Source organism: Pipistrellus hanaki, assembly GCF_964339955.1.
Source record: "Pipistrellus hanaki genome assembly, chromosome: 2".
Lineage (NCBI taxonomy): Eukaryota > Metazoa > Chordata > Mammalia > Chiroptera > Vespertilionidae > Pipistrellus > Pipistrellus hanaki.
Window position 1 is genome coordinate 117,273,115 of NC_140504.1, and position 14,283 is coordinate 117,287,397.

General features: G+C 44.4%; 2 protein-coding genes across 3 annotated transcripts in view; one reads left to right on the forward strand and one right to left on the reverse strand.

Moving 5' to 3' along the window:
• The window catches only part of LOC311618228 (histone-lysine N-methyltransferase SETMAR-like), a 407,000-nt gene that overhangs the window by 352,454 nt on the left and 40,263 nt on the right, over positions 1 to 14,283 (reverse strand). The gene's annotated exons all lie outside the window — the stretch shown is intronic.
• Positions 6,322 to 14,283, forward strand: part of DSP (desmoplakin) — a 41,427-nt gene continuing 33,465 nt past the window's right edge. For both annotated transcript variants that reach the window (XM_084873220.1, XM_084873221.1), the window contains exon 1: positions 6,322 to 6,625. In XM_084873220.1, coding sequence (XP_084729346.1) covers positions 6,429 to 6,625 — 197 coding nt within the window. In that variant the 5' untranslated portion in view covers positions 6,322 to 6,428. The remainder of the gene's footprint in view (positions 6,626 to 14,283) is intronic.

Genomic DNA, 14,283 nt, shown 5'->3' on the forward strand with positions numbered 1-14,283 from the left:
GACTGTGCTGTAACTTCTTCCTAAATTTGAAATGTTTCTGTCTGATGTTCAGTATGATTTAAATGTTTCAGGTTAAATAAAACTCTGCAAATCAGAAAGAGAAGAAGAAGAAGAAGAAGAAGAAGAAGAAGAAGAAGAAGAAGAAGAAGAAGAAGAAGAAGAAGAAGAAGAAGAAAGTACAAATCAAATCCTTTCAGCTCTCCTTCTGATTTGCATGACTCTCTTGAATCCAACTGTTGCTAAAGGGAAGCCTTCTCACTCAGCCATGAGCAGTGGGTTCACTAAATCCCCGAGGAGCTGGGCAAAGAAACCAGAAGTATCGGGTCTTAGAGCTTCCCGAATGCCCATGGCCCTGGGTTGCATGCTTACACAAGGTTGCTGGGCAGAGCCTACAGGGACATGCCTGCATCCCCAGGGCAGGATTGTTTCCCTAAACACGATTTGCTGGTTGTCCTAACTGCTTCCATGAAATGGTTGCTCACTGCTTCTGCTCTGCCTCACCCTCTCTCGTTCCCCATCCACTGTGTCTGCTGCTGTCATTGACAAGTTCTAGAACAGGAGTGGATTGCTTGTATGAAAAGCTTCCGGGTCGGATCTGTACTTAGTGACTTTAAAAAGAGCTTTAAAAAAAATAGTATGCATTTTTTTTTAAAGCAATGCTAACAAATAAGGTTGGAAAACACTCCTGATATAATGCTAAATTAAGAAGCTGGATATCACTAGTGTTAATCAGTTAGGTTAAAAAATATCATTAAAAACAATAAACTAGAAGGAAATCTACTCAAAACCCTTAGTGTGATTGCCTTGTTTGGATGCTGTAATTATAGGTAAAATGTTCTTAGCTTCTCTACATTCCTTTCTACCTTTCTGAGTATTCTACAGCAAACATACATATTTGTATAATGGGGTAGGGGGAGGGGGAATCTTAACTTTCCATTCATCCTTCTAAGCAAGCCTCTTACTTGATTTGCTAGGAAACTCTCAGCTCTAGCCTGGGTTTTGTCCCTCACAGGCTAACTTGGCAAGTAATGCAAATGTTCATGACCTCAGTTTTCTCTGTGTACGATGAGGAGTTTGAATAGAGTTTCTTCCTGTGATCTGTGTTCTTACATGTCTAACAAAATTAAACTATTGCAGCAATCCTAGATTAGAAGAGCCAGTTGAAGCTGGGGATGGTTTTTGTTTTTCCTAGCTTTTGCTATATTTAGATGCTCACTTTTTGTGTTTTTGTTGATTTATGTTTTATATTTTGTCTTCTGCTTTAGCTGTTAAGATAATTGAAGATAGGAATTAATTTAAACCTCTTTATGCCAACACTTCTCTCTGCAGCAGGGCAACGCTGTTTGTGCAATAAATCCTTCATGATGATAAAATGGCAATGGCTGTGGGAACTTGTTACTGCCTATGGATGTCTACATTTTGAAAGATGGCCACTTCAAAGACTAGGTTGCACTTCGTTTGCATTATATTCTACCCAAAGTTAGATATCGGATCATTTGTAGTGTTGTTTACATTCTAATTTTATGTTGTTTGTATATGAATATAAACCCACTTTTTCTAAGTGATCAAACCTATATATTAAAAAAGCACACAACCAAACCAAAACAAAAACATACATTATGATTTGAGGATGTCAAAAAAACCAATCACCTCACTTCTACAGGAATATGATTAAAATTAATGAATAATTTTTTTGAAATGACTTTTTGCAAAACAGACTGATTACTTCATACTTACTGCATTTCCAGACATGTTATGTGTTTAGTGCAGGAAAGTAATAGTTGATAGGATAGTTTCTGGGTTTCAAATTGATACCAAGTCACTGGTTAGAAAGGTGTTCACTTATGCCTTATTGGACAGGAATTTTGACATAGTAGAGAAGGCATGAGGCTAGGAACAGACAGAATTCTGGTATTTTATTTATATTTTACTGGATTTATTGGAGAGACATCAGTTAATAAAATTATACAGGTTTCAGGTATACAATTCTACAGTATGCCATTTGCATATTGTACTGTGTATTTACCACCCCAAGTCAAGTCTCCTTCCTTCACCACTTATCCCCCTTTACCTTTCTCTACTTTTCCCTTCCCTCTTCCCTCTGGCAATTGCCAAACTGTAGTCTCTGTTGATGAGTCTTCTTTTTAAAAAAATTTGCTCAATCCCTTCATCCTTCTCACCCAGCCCCTAATCTCTTCCTCTCTGACAGTTGCCAGTCCATATCTCTGTATCCATAAGTCTGTCTCTACTTTGTTAGTTTATTTTGTTCATTAGATTCCACATAATAAGTGAAATCATATGGTCTGCTCTGACTGGCTAATTTCACTCTGCACTGGCTGTTCAGTAGTAGAATTCTCACATGCCAGAATTCTGATATTTTAGATATTAAGTAAATCAGGGAAGTTTCTTGATTTCTGTGGAACTCAATTTTTTTAAAAATTAAAATGTGGGTTTGGGTGTATTTGGCAATTTGGTTGGGGAAATACTGGGGGGTGAGAATGAGAGGGGCAGAGCAAGAGAAGTTGTGGTGTAGGTACAGTGGGTGGGGAATGGACTCCCACCAGGTTAAACCAATTTGACATCATCAAAATCTGTTTTGATGTTACTGGCTGTCTGTGGAGGGTTGCATTTGTAGAAAGAGTTCAGAGACTATACACATTTTGAAAACAGCAGGTATAAAAGTTCTTTAAGGTAGCTTTCATTTCTGAAATTAAATTGTCGGTCATCTTAAGCATGACCAGTTTTAACCATTAGGCATTTTCGTTATCTCACATTACAGTTCCAATCCTGGCTTCTGTAGTTCTGATCTGTTAAAATACAACTCCCCTGGCAGGCAGAACAGCTCATTTATCTGACAGACTGCAAATGATATCCCTTCATGCTGCAAAGGGATATCATTTACCAACAAAGAGATATGAGTGTTCCCATGGGATTTTGAACAAGTAAATGATTACTCTTCAGCTCATTGAAGTTAAGGTGCTCTGTTTAGTCTACAAAATATACTCAGGATACGATTGATGCCTCTTTCCTAACCGCAAGGTTGTTTATAAGGTCAGACAGAGAAAGTTACATGTCAGTGATCTGTCTCTGACAGTACAAGGGGAGGTATCTATAAGTGGCAGGGAAAAAATAGCTGACCTTAGGTTGGCTAGCAAGGACTTTGCCAGACTTCGGATTCTGAACTTTTAAAACCTAATTTTAAGAAATGAGCCACCTTTAAAACCCTCTACTGAATTGCTCCTGCATTTCTATAACTATACCTTTATGATAGCATACCTAACATCGTATTGTAATGATTTGTCTTCCTGTTTCAGACCTGATATCCCACAGCCCAGGAGCCATGCCTTATTCATGTTTGAGTGACAAGTACTGAAGCTGATGTGTGTAACACAGCAGGTGTTTAGCAACTGCTTTTTAAGTGAATGAAGGTTAAACGTCTACAGAAGGGAGTCTTCCTGATTCGCATGTGGGATAAGACGGAAACACTGACGGTTAAAATTTCACGTCCAGCTAAGAGTTTTTGTTTTAATGAGTGGAACCTTGGCTATATATAATGTTTCAGTTTTCAAGAATGTTCACATATTTCATCTCATTTGATCCTCCCTGTAGGGCTAGAAAGTTGGCAGGACAAGTATTATTATTTCCACTTTGTACATGAGGAAACTGAGCTCTGCCCAAGTCCATGGTGGCACTAAGATCACAACTATGGCCTTCTGGTCCCTGTGCGCCCTGTTAGGAGAGGGGCCAGCTTAGATTCATGCATGCATTCTGGATTCCATCTCTCATGCCAATCATTTATTTCATTCTCTTACCTTCCTTTATTACCCCTAGACAAAGACAGTAAGTGAAAGGCATTGTCTCGCCAGACCTGCATGATTGGCTAGCTGGGAATCACTGAAGAAGTGCAGGGAGCTGTGGAGGCTGCTACGAAGCCATGGCAATGGAGGTGTGTCATTGGTGGGCTGTGCTCTTCATACCTTCCCCTTTTGTAAACGGACTGAACAGCTCTGTGAGTCTTGGTGGTGTTTGGGTCTGGGACTAGCCTGTGTGAGCTCTCAAAGGGACCACTTGGTTGAGTGGACCTTTCCTCACTCATGGCAGGAGGTTCATGGGTGTGTGCTGTTTTTAAGGAGAATTCTACTGTGCAACTGCATGGTCTTCTTTAAAAAACACATACCAAAAAAACTTTAAAAATATTTTTTATTATTTTAGAGAGGAAAGGAGAGGGAGAGAGAGATAGAAACATCAATGATAAGAGAGAATCATTGATTGGCTACCATCTGCATGTCCCCCACTAGGGACCAAGCCCGCAACCCTGGCATGTGCTTTGACCCGGAATTGAATTGTGACCTTCTGGTCCACAGGTTGATGCTAAACCACTGAGCCACCCTGGGGCTAGGTGCATGATCTTTAATTACATATTATTGGAATAAAAGAATCCCTGCATTTTTAAAATATAAGTTTTACTGTAATATTTTTAAGGACTATGACTATGCCTTATTTATCTTTGTATTTTCCAAAGAGTAGCACTGGCCCTTCCATATTGTAAATTCCAATTATTTGCTGAGCAAATGAGGTACAGAGAGGGGAAACATCCTCTATCAAACTTTGCACCTTTTGCACTGACACCCTCAAATAGCTTTCATCCCTTCCAACCAATGCATATCCTGGGCCATTTGTGCTGGGGCTGACTTACAGCCATTGATTCATTTCAGAAGAAACACTGTCCGTGACTATACACCACTGTTCATGTAATCATTTGAGCACTTTATTGCACTTGCCTTTATTAAAAATGACAGGAAAGTGAGACAGGGTGGGCTAACAGTGGTCACCTTTATTGCATGTTTGACTTCTTGGATTAAGCTGGTCAACTCTGTGGTCCATCCTGAAGAAAAAGAATAGGACACTGCCGAAGATTTGTGCCTAAAGAGTGAGGGGTAATTCGTGTGCTCTAATATGGAAATGTTTAGAAAACACCCCCTATGCCTTTACAACATGCAAATGTAGTTTCATTTTTGTTCTTCTTAGTTCATAAACACTTTAAAAACATACTGTTTAAGAAGGTTCGTTAACCGGCATTGTTTGGGAAGATGACAAATATTCATTATAAAGATCTCTAAATGTTTAAGAGTAATTTAAGATTTTTCCGAATGACGGAAACAGCTTTGTATGGGTGCTGGGAAGGGACTTTGCCTACACACTGGGCACAGAGACTATGGTGTGGTTCACACTCAGCCACTAACTGGGAGGGGCCTGGAGCACGTCGCTGGAATGTTCTGGCTCACAGTTACTCACCAGTACCCAGTGGGTGATCTCTGTCCAGGGTTCTTTGCTGCCCTCAGAGACTGAAGTCCCAGGACCGCTGAGTTCCCACAGGGCTGGGTCCCTGGGTCTAGCCAGTCGGTGCTGCGGGGCGCCACGGACAGGCGTTCCCAAGGTTGTTTTACAAAATCTGGAAACTGGGTCTAAGGGTGAAAGTCTTTGCAATTTTTAGTTTTAAATGACCACGAATAGGCAAAAATAAAAAGAAATCCAATTTATATTTTCACATTAACCCGTGAAAAACGGGGTGTCGTGTTTTTATCTTCATGCCAGAGAAATTATTTATTTATGATGCAGAGTTCTCCGCAAAGTGGTGGTTCTGTGTAGAAATCGTTTTACATGTCGGAAATCGGACCTCTGAGGCGATTTTCTGGAATACTGGAGTAAAAGAAAATTCAAAAAAGCCTCTAAACAAAACCTCATCCTCTAAACATTCTCTCAATTGTTTCTAGTCGAAGCTTGGCTAGCACTGTTTGCCGGGATGAGCAAAAGTAAATGTTTAATACATAAATGAATGCCCCTTATTTTTCAGCTTATTTCCGCTTTGGGGGACCAGATCCTCCAGAGTAGGGCCCGCTTTCATGAAGCCGCAGGTCCTTTCCTCGGCGGCGGCGCGAAGGGGGTTCGGGTCCGGGGGCCCCGCCCTCCCGGTGTCACTCAGCCCGGGAGCGCCGGGCGGCGCCGGGCGGGCCTGTGGGGCGGGGCGGGGCGGCCCGGGCGGCCGTGGCCCCGCGGGGGCGGAGGCGGAGCCCGGGAAGGAGCGGGCCAGGTGTGGCCGGCGCCGGCTGCCAGCGGGGAGGAGACTCGCGCGCCCCGCCAACCAACACCGCCACCCGGCCGCCGCCCCGCTCCTGTGCGCTCTCGCCGCCCTCGCGTCCGCAGCTCTTCCTCCCGCTCCGGCCCCGGCCCTCGCCGCCCCAGCGCCCCACCTGCCCCGCCGCCGGCGCCCGCAGCGGCCGGACAGCCCGGCGGAGAGAGAGGCGCGTCCCGCCACCCTCTGCCTCCCGCTCGGGTCCGGGGGTTCTGGCCTTGGAAGCCTCGCCCTCCCCGCGCCGGCCGCCTCCCCGCGTATGCCCGGGCGCTGAGCGCTCCTGAGCGCCGCCGACATGAGCTGCAACGGAGGCTCCCACCCGCGGATCAACACGCTGGGCCGCATGACCCGCGCCGAGTCCGGCCCCGACCTGCGCTACGAGGTGGCCTACGGCGGCGGCGGCGGCGGCGGCGGGGGCGGCGGCGGCGGCACCAGCAGGATGTACTACTCCCGGCGCTACACCGTCACCGACCAGAACTCCGACGGCTACTGGTGGGTGCCGGGCGGCCCCAGGCAGCGTGCGCGGGGCTGCGGGGTCCGGGCTGCGGGGCCGGGGCTGCGGGGCTCCGCTGTCAGAACCCACCCCCGCCAGGCGGGAAGGAGAGGGACCGTTCTCCCCCGACGCCCGGGGACCGAGGTTCCCAAAGGGAAGCGTCTGTGCGCCCGAGGTCGGGAACGCGTTTCCCGTTCCCGCCGGCCGGACCCAGGAGGCTGCCCCCGCTGCGCGGCGCCGGCCCGGGGCGGGTGCGAGCTGCGACCCCGTCCCGCCGCGGCCGCTTTCGGGGCCGGAGGCGGCGGGTGAGGGTCCGGGCGGGGCGCGGGGGGCGCGGCTGCTCCCAGGACTGCCCGGGCGCGGCCGGCAGCGCGGGCTGCACCCCCTTTGTCCCGGCCGGCAGGTGGGAGGCCGGGCAGGCAGGGCTGCGACAAACCCAACTTCTAATGTGACCAAAACTGCAAAGGAGCTGCCCCGGGCCTCTCCACTGGCCGGGGTCGGCCTCAGCCTCCGCTGTGTCTATGGCTCACCCCGAGTCCCTGGTCCCCTCCAGACCACGGCGGCAGCCCCAGGTCTGTGCTGGAGGCTGCGAGTCCCGGAGGCGCGGGGCTCCGTCCGGGGGTCTCCCCGCCTCGCCGGGGGCGGCGGCCTGGCCCGGCCCCTCACCGCGGGGAGACCCGTCCCCGCCGGTCCCCGCGCGGCAGCCCCCGCCCGCGAGCGCACCTGTGGCCCCGGGTGCGTCCTTTGTTCCCCTCTTTCTACAAAGCACCGGGGAACCGTCTCGTTCTCTCCAGCCAAGGTCCCGCAGCTGGAGCCGGATGGGAAGGGGGCGGTGAAGGGAGGGCGCCGCGTCCCATCCGTGCCCCCCCCCGCAATGTTGGGGGCCGGTCCAGGCTGAGGTCCCTCAGAAAGGCCCCCCGGGAAGAATTGGTCTTTATTTCGGGATCATCTAGGAAACCGACCGAGGGCGTCGTTGGGGTGGGCGGAGGGAGATAGTGAACCTGCCGGTGCCAGGTCCCGGCGCTGGGCTCGGGATGCCCACGTGAGCCGGGAGGATTTGCATTCCTCACCCTCCCAGCCCCTGCAAACCCTCCCCGCGCAGGCCCTATATGGGGAGGAAAGACGCCTGATTTCCAGAACAAATTTTCCCTGCTTTGTGGCCTCAGGCTAGGGAGGAGCACAAGAATACACTTATTTCCAGGGGAGGTTTGTGCGGCCAGCAGTTTTGAAGGCAGGGACTGTTCGAGTTGCTGCGTGTTTTCTGTTTAGATTTATACTTATTTCCCGGAGCAACTTGGTAACTTATTTTGCTGTGAGTTGGCAAAGAATTGTCTTCATCTTGAGCTCCCCCCCCCCCCCCCAACAAAATGCACCTGGGGATTACCAGGGGGGGAAAAAGTGCCAAGCAATAGGGAGAATGGGGAGAAAGTTAAATGTTTAAATTTGTTTTAAAACTCGGCCAACCATTTAAATCTGAAACTTTGCGTTCCCCTCCCAGTCTTCCAGTATTTGGAAAGCACATTTTCAATATCCACAGTTTTCAGTCCGAGCCAGAATGTTCAAGAATTCTTGAGCAGCTCTTTTTTGGTGGCATTTTAGGAACCAAGATGGTTTTTGGTGTGTAGTTTTTTTTTTGTTTGTTTGTTTTGTTCGTTTTTGTTTTTGTTTTTAAATATGCTTCTGTTAGCCTAGAGTCTCTATTTCTAAAATTGACAGTAAACATTACTGTTCATTGAAATTAAACCTACGTGGCTTCTTGTGGGAGGAATTTGTAGTTTAATGTGTTGCTTAATGAACTTCATAAAGATACGTGGTTTAAGGATTCTTTACTGAAACTACATTTTGGGGAGTTTGGATGTTTTCTCACAGTATAGCATCATTTCTTGTGTTCGGTTATCCCAACCGAAAGGCGGATTATAAACCTGTCAAGGTTTACACCTCTGAGAAGGGCCAACAGACCAAGTGAAAAATGACCTAACTCTGGGAGGGGTGTCTATCTGCGCCTGGATGAGCCGGGTCTGCGGAGCGTCTGGCTGAGGGCCCGGAGGCACTGGGCGCCCTGGAGTTTCCCCAAGCCTGTGGGGCCTGCCTCAGTGCTTCCCACGCTACTAGAACTGAAGGATTAGCACAATACAAAATTACCCACAAAAGCAGAGTCTGCATTTTAAAATAATGACGACTGATGGAAGGGCGGGCATGCACCAGCACCTGCTTTCCGGGAGGCTTTCTGGTTTTTGTGGAGGGATTTGTTTGTCACTTCAATAACCTCCCCCCTCTGCCCTGCTCCCACCCCGCGAAGGTGTTTTGTTTTTAAAGCACAAAACGAGCATGAAAACTACTGGTTGAGTTTAAATTCAGACTTTATTTTTAAAAATTGATATTTTAATAGCTGAATTAGATTGGTAGTTTTTCAAGTGCGCAGTGTTTGTATTTAGCCCTTCCCTAAGAAACTGATTTGAGTGTGTAGAGCTCAATTCTTATTTTTTTAAACGTGACTTTAAAACATCTTTGCTTTTTTCTTCCCGTTATTAACAATTGTCAATTTTTAGGACCATATTATATCTAACTTCTAATTCTCCTTCGTTCCTGACCTGTCTTTTGCGTCTTCTTTATTTTAGGCTGCATGGAATTTGAATCTATTTTCTCTAACTTCTCTGTTCTACTTAATATTTTAAAGTTTTGTAGATGTTATGTGCTGGATAACATAATAGGTATGTTTTTAAAAATATAAACTTTGGGTTTTTCTTGTATAGATGTTATATTACTATTGTTTTAAGGCAGAATTATTAATTTTATTCCTATAGTTAAAATAAATTACAAATTTGTCGTAAAATTTGGTGGCCAAGTAACAGAGTCCCACAGCTAAATCTTTCACTGATTAAAGTGTGGATTTTATAAGATTAAAAGCCAAATATAGTTATTAAGCTTCAGAAATGTGGCCATAATGCTATTAGTTTTCTCCAGAGCTCATGATTTCAAAACTAAAGTGCATGTGATCACTATTTGATATATAGGGTGTCCCCAAAAGGTGTATACACACTTTGGATAATTACAAAGTTAGTATTTATTAAAATACATTTCACTTTCAAAGCTGAACTGTCAGCTGTTAAAGTGTGTATACATTTTCTGGGACACCCTTAATAGTTTGTTTTAAACTACTTTTTAAAAGAAGCCTACTATATATTTGCATGAAACATATAGGTCCATTTGCTCTGAATTGGGGTCAGAGGGAATGTAAGCCGTACAAACACCTCACTTTTCCACTTTAGAGACAAGGAGATGAAGACTTTCCCCAAACCCCAGTCCACTGTTGGCTGAGTTGAGTGCGAAGCCAAGGCCCCTCTCCTCCGTCCCGCTGTCATCCTATGCCTTTAAGAGTGTTCCTTGTGTATTAGTTCTGTACTTGCACAAGGAAAGTATCTCAATTCCATTTCTTCATTCATTTAGCAAATATTTACTAAGCATCTGCTGTGTGTTAGGTGTTTCAAATGTGAAAATAAAAGGCTTCTTTAAAGGAGCACTGCTCTTTAAAGGAAAGTAAGTACACAGTACTCTAATACAGAAGGATTATGGACAAGAAGGGTATAAATGACTGAGAGGCTTCAAAAGGAGACAAGGTAGCAACTCCAGTAAGACTTTAACAAGTAAGACTTTATATAAAGGAAGTGGTGTTGAATTAGACTGAGTATTTATTTCAGCTGGTAAAGGTGGTGGGCAGAGAGCATTCCAGGGGGAGAGAGCATGAGAACAGTTGGAGAGGTGGAAAACAAGGAGCAAATTCAAGGCCTATGGAGTGATGTCCTTTCTGAGCATTCACTGTACCTGGGGAAGCAGTAAGACCTAAGGAGGAAGATTGGTCGGGACTAGTGCCTGAGAGACCTTGACTTCGTGGAGGGGAGGGGGGATTCGGATAGGCAGAGGGGAGCCATGGCAGATTTTCACTGAAGCCCGTGAAGGTCTCCTGCATTGAGGGCTTCTGCACTGCTTCTGTGGCCTCAGTGGGCAGGGTGGCGTGAAGTGGGGAGAGCCTGCAGGAGTGGGTTGGCATAAGGAAATAAGTACACCAGTGAAGGAGGGAGGTGACAAAAGTCAGATCTAGTTTGGTGGCAGTATGTCAGGAAAATAGAATTGCTAGGTGGAGTGGCACCTTCAGCTAAGATTGGGAGAGGCAAGGGAGAGTTTGAGAAAACAGGCTGAGAGTTGGGTGACTCATAGAATAGATTTTCCAAAAATTTTTCTGGGGAATGATTGCAAAGTAAGATTCAGTTTAGCTTAATATGTGCAGATAACATTTACATGGTTATTAAATTTGAAAAAGTTATATATTTTATAAAAAAAGATCAGCCGAGACCAGTTTGGCTCAGTGGATAGAGCGTCACCTGTGGACTGAAGGGTCCCAGGTTTGATTCCGGTCAGGGGCATGTACCTTGGTTGCGGGCACATCCCCGGTGGGGGTGTGCAGGAGGCAGCTGATCGATGTTTCTCTCTCATCGATATTTCTAGCTCTCTGTCCCTCTGCCTTCCTCTCTGGAAAAAGAAAATCAGTAAAATATATTTTAAAAAATATCAGATCAGTGGTTAGTAATAGTTACCATCACCTAGCAAACACTTCTATGATGTGCCAGGTATATTATATACTTATTTCAAGCCTCATGACAAACTTCCCAATTTACAGATGGAAAACTATGGTTAAAGTAATTAATCGACTTGGCCCTGGTCACACAGTGATTGAGCTACATTTAAGTCCAGCATACCACAATGACTCAAGAAGAAAAAAAATCAAACTATCGAACTGTAGTGATTAGGATTTGTCTCTTCTACTTGTAAACTCTTCCATCTAATATGAGTTTTTAGTCATTAATTTGTTGCATTCCTGTAAAATATTTATTTCATAATCATTGTGTTCTTTCATTAATACTCCTGTGGAGTTTCCATCTGCTTAGCAAAACAGTCTGATGCTACACTCAGCTAACTAATGGTTGGTCAGATCTACAAAACAGCTTTCAACAGTAGTTAATTTTTTTCCTAAATATGGGTGTAACTCATTGTTGCTCAGTGATTGAGATGTCCTGGGAAAGAAGAAAAACTGCTGATGCCCCTGATGCCTCAATGCTGACTTCTCAGGGTGGAGCAAAGGAGGACTTGGGTGTGACTGGAGAGACTAACTCAGTTCTCCGATAACCAGTCTTTCCAGAAGGTGTGGTTCTGGAAGAGTGCTGCTTCAGTCTGGAGGCTTCTGCGTTGGAGCACTGCCCCACCCTTTGTCTTTCTCTTTCTCCCTCTTGCACTCATGGGAAAATGGTCAGGTGTGGTTCTGATGTTGAAGCCACTGGCCCTCGGACCTCAAGACTCAGTGAGCAACTCATTGGAAGCAACTTACTGTAAAATGCTAGTGCAGCCCAGTCATTTACACCTTGGGCTGGAAGGGTCCAGGGCCTTCAAAGACCTCAGAATGTGACATCTGTGTTTCATGAAAATGACAACATGTTAGTAAGAGGTCTAAGTTTTTGCTTAGAATTAAAATTTTTGACACACAAACATAATGTTCCTTGCTTTATCTGATACCTGAAGAAAATTTAAAATTTAAAAAGGAGTTGACTTCTTGATAGATAATCAGATAACTATTCCGAAGCCTAAAAGAATCAGTAAGTGATTCTTTTAGGCTTCAGAATAAATAGAAGTTTTCATATAGAGAACTAGTTCAGAAATAGAAATCCCTATTTTGACATTGAATTTGTAAGGACCAAGTATTCATTTGTCATCCCTGCTTAATAGAGGAAAGAAACACATCTTTTTCTGAATTTCCTTATCTCTTCAATGCCTTTCTTCCATGCTGTTAAAATGTATCACTCTCTTACAATTGTCTTAAACTATTATTTGGGGATCTTGTAGGTAATTTTAGGAGCCTCTGCAATGTCTCACACTTAATACTCAATTCATTTCTTTCTTTTCTTTCCTTTTTTGGCTTCTCATCCCATTCTTAATTTACTGCAAGATATCTTTAAAATTATGAACTGGGGCAAAAATTTCAAAGTGAAAAATCAAAATGAAATTTAAGAACCATGTCATATCAACAGCAGCTACCACACAAGAGCTGGCTTGCAGTGAGGATTTAGTTTTTGCTGGGCCTTGCAGATATCAGTGGGTCCAGCATCTGGCAGCCGCAGGAGGTGGGTGTGCCTCCACATTACAGATGCAGGAACTCCAGGCGCAGTGAGTCTAACTTGCTCAGTATCACAGACTGTACAACTGGAAGTGGCTGGGCAGGGAGTGGACTCCAAGTCTGCTCCACTTCAAAGTCTTCTGAAGTTTATGATATGTGATCTGTCTTCCCCCACCCCCAATCCACCCCAAATAGTGTGAAAAAAATAAACATGGAAAGGGAATGGAACTATTATTAGAGTACTGATTCCAAAGCTCCTGGGTGAGGACAAAAATGAAGGATCAGAGAGAAGCCCCTTTTAAAAAAAAATTTGTAGGGAAAAAAAACAAAACCTTTCCGCTCACTGGGTGGGAATGGGTGGGGAGAGATGTGCTACCTGATTGAGCTTTGGAAATTGGGGAAATGAGATAGGTGGCAACATCCTCATATCAGTCTTTTATTTGACTTTGTTTTTCTTCGATCTTACTAAATCAAACAAACATACATTAAGTACCTTCTCTGTGCAAACTCTGTTTTGTTAGTTGCATTCAGGAGTGGAAGGTGTGGGACTATAGGTGGCACTTTGATCTCCAGGAGTGGGGAAGACAGGTGTGTAAATAGTGGAATGAGGGCAGAGGTGTGTGTGGGAAAGCTCGATAGAGGAGGCAGCATTTGCTCTGCAACTTCTGGAGGATGGTAGAGTTTAGTGAGTCTTGGAGCTAGGGCATTGGCCTCAAATTAAGAAGTAAAAATACTTTTTTACAGACACCACATTTTTTTTTTTTTACTTAAGATTCTTTAAAAAACTCAAAATAGTATATGTGAAAATGGTTTGAAAATTATAAAGAGCTATGCAAATTGGTTTTAAGATTAATATTATTGCATTATGTAATTATATTTCCAACAGTTATCTAGCTTTTCTGAGGCCATTATTTCATGAACCTGAATGCAAAAACACATGATACCATTTCTGGCATTTGTACAGGACCCTACATTGATGGATGGACAAAAGAAAGACTGGAGATAGAAATAGAGATAGAGATGATAGGGAAGTACAAAGACAGAGATGAAGGATAGGAAAGAAGGAATCCAATGGTTGAGAAAGTATATATACAAAAGAAATACAGAGTTAGGTGGTAGGGGCCAAGGGTCTAATAAACAGAATAGATTGTTATAAAATTACTTTTATAAAACAAGGAGAGTAACTATTATTATTTTAAAATATTTTTAATTTGTAGTGCTGCGTGCCTCTCTTCAAAATAATTGTCCTTGTTCTTTTATATTCTTGGTAACAAGTGTTAAACTAATGCCTTCAGATAGCTAATTTTGGAGTCATTTTTATAGAAAAGAGTGTTACTTAGAGGTGGTAAAATAAAACACACAAAGCTCTATAATATTGTTCACATGTTCATGTGCTCCATCCTTGGATTAAAATCCACAACATGTTTTCCTTTTAGCCACTGACAAGGGATCTTTAAGGCAATCTGCTGGAACCCCTACTTGTTTAAACAAGTT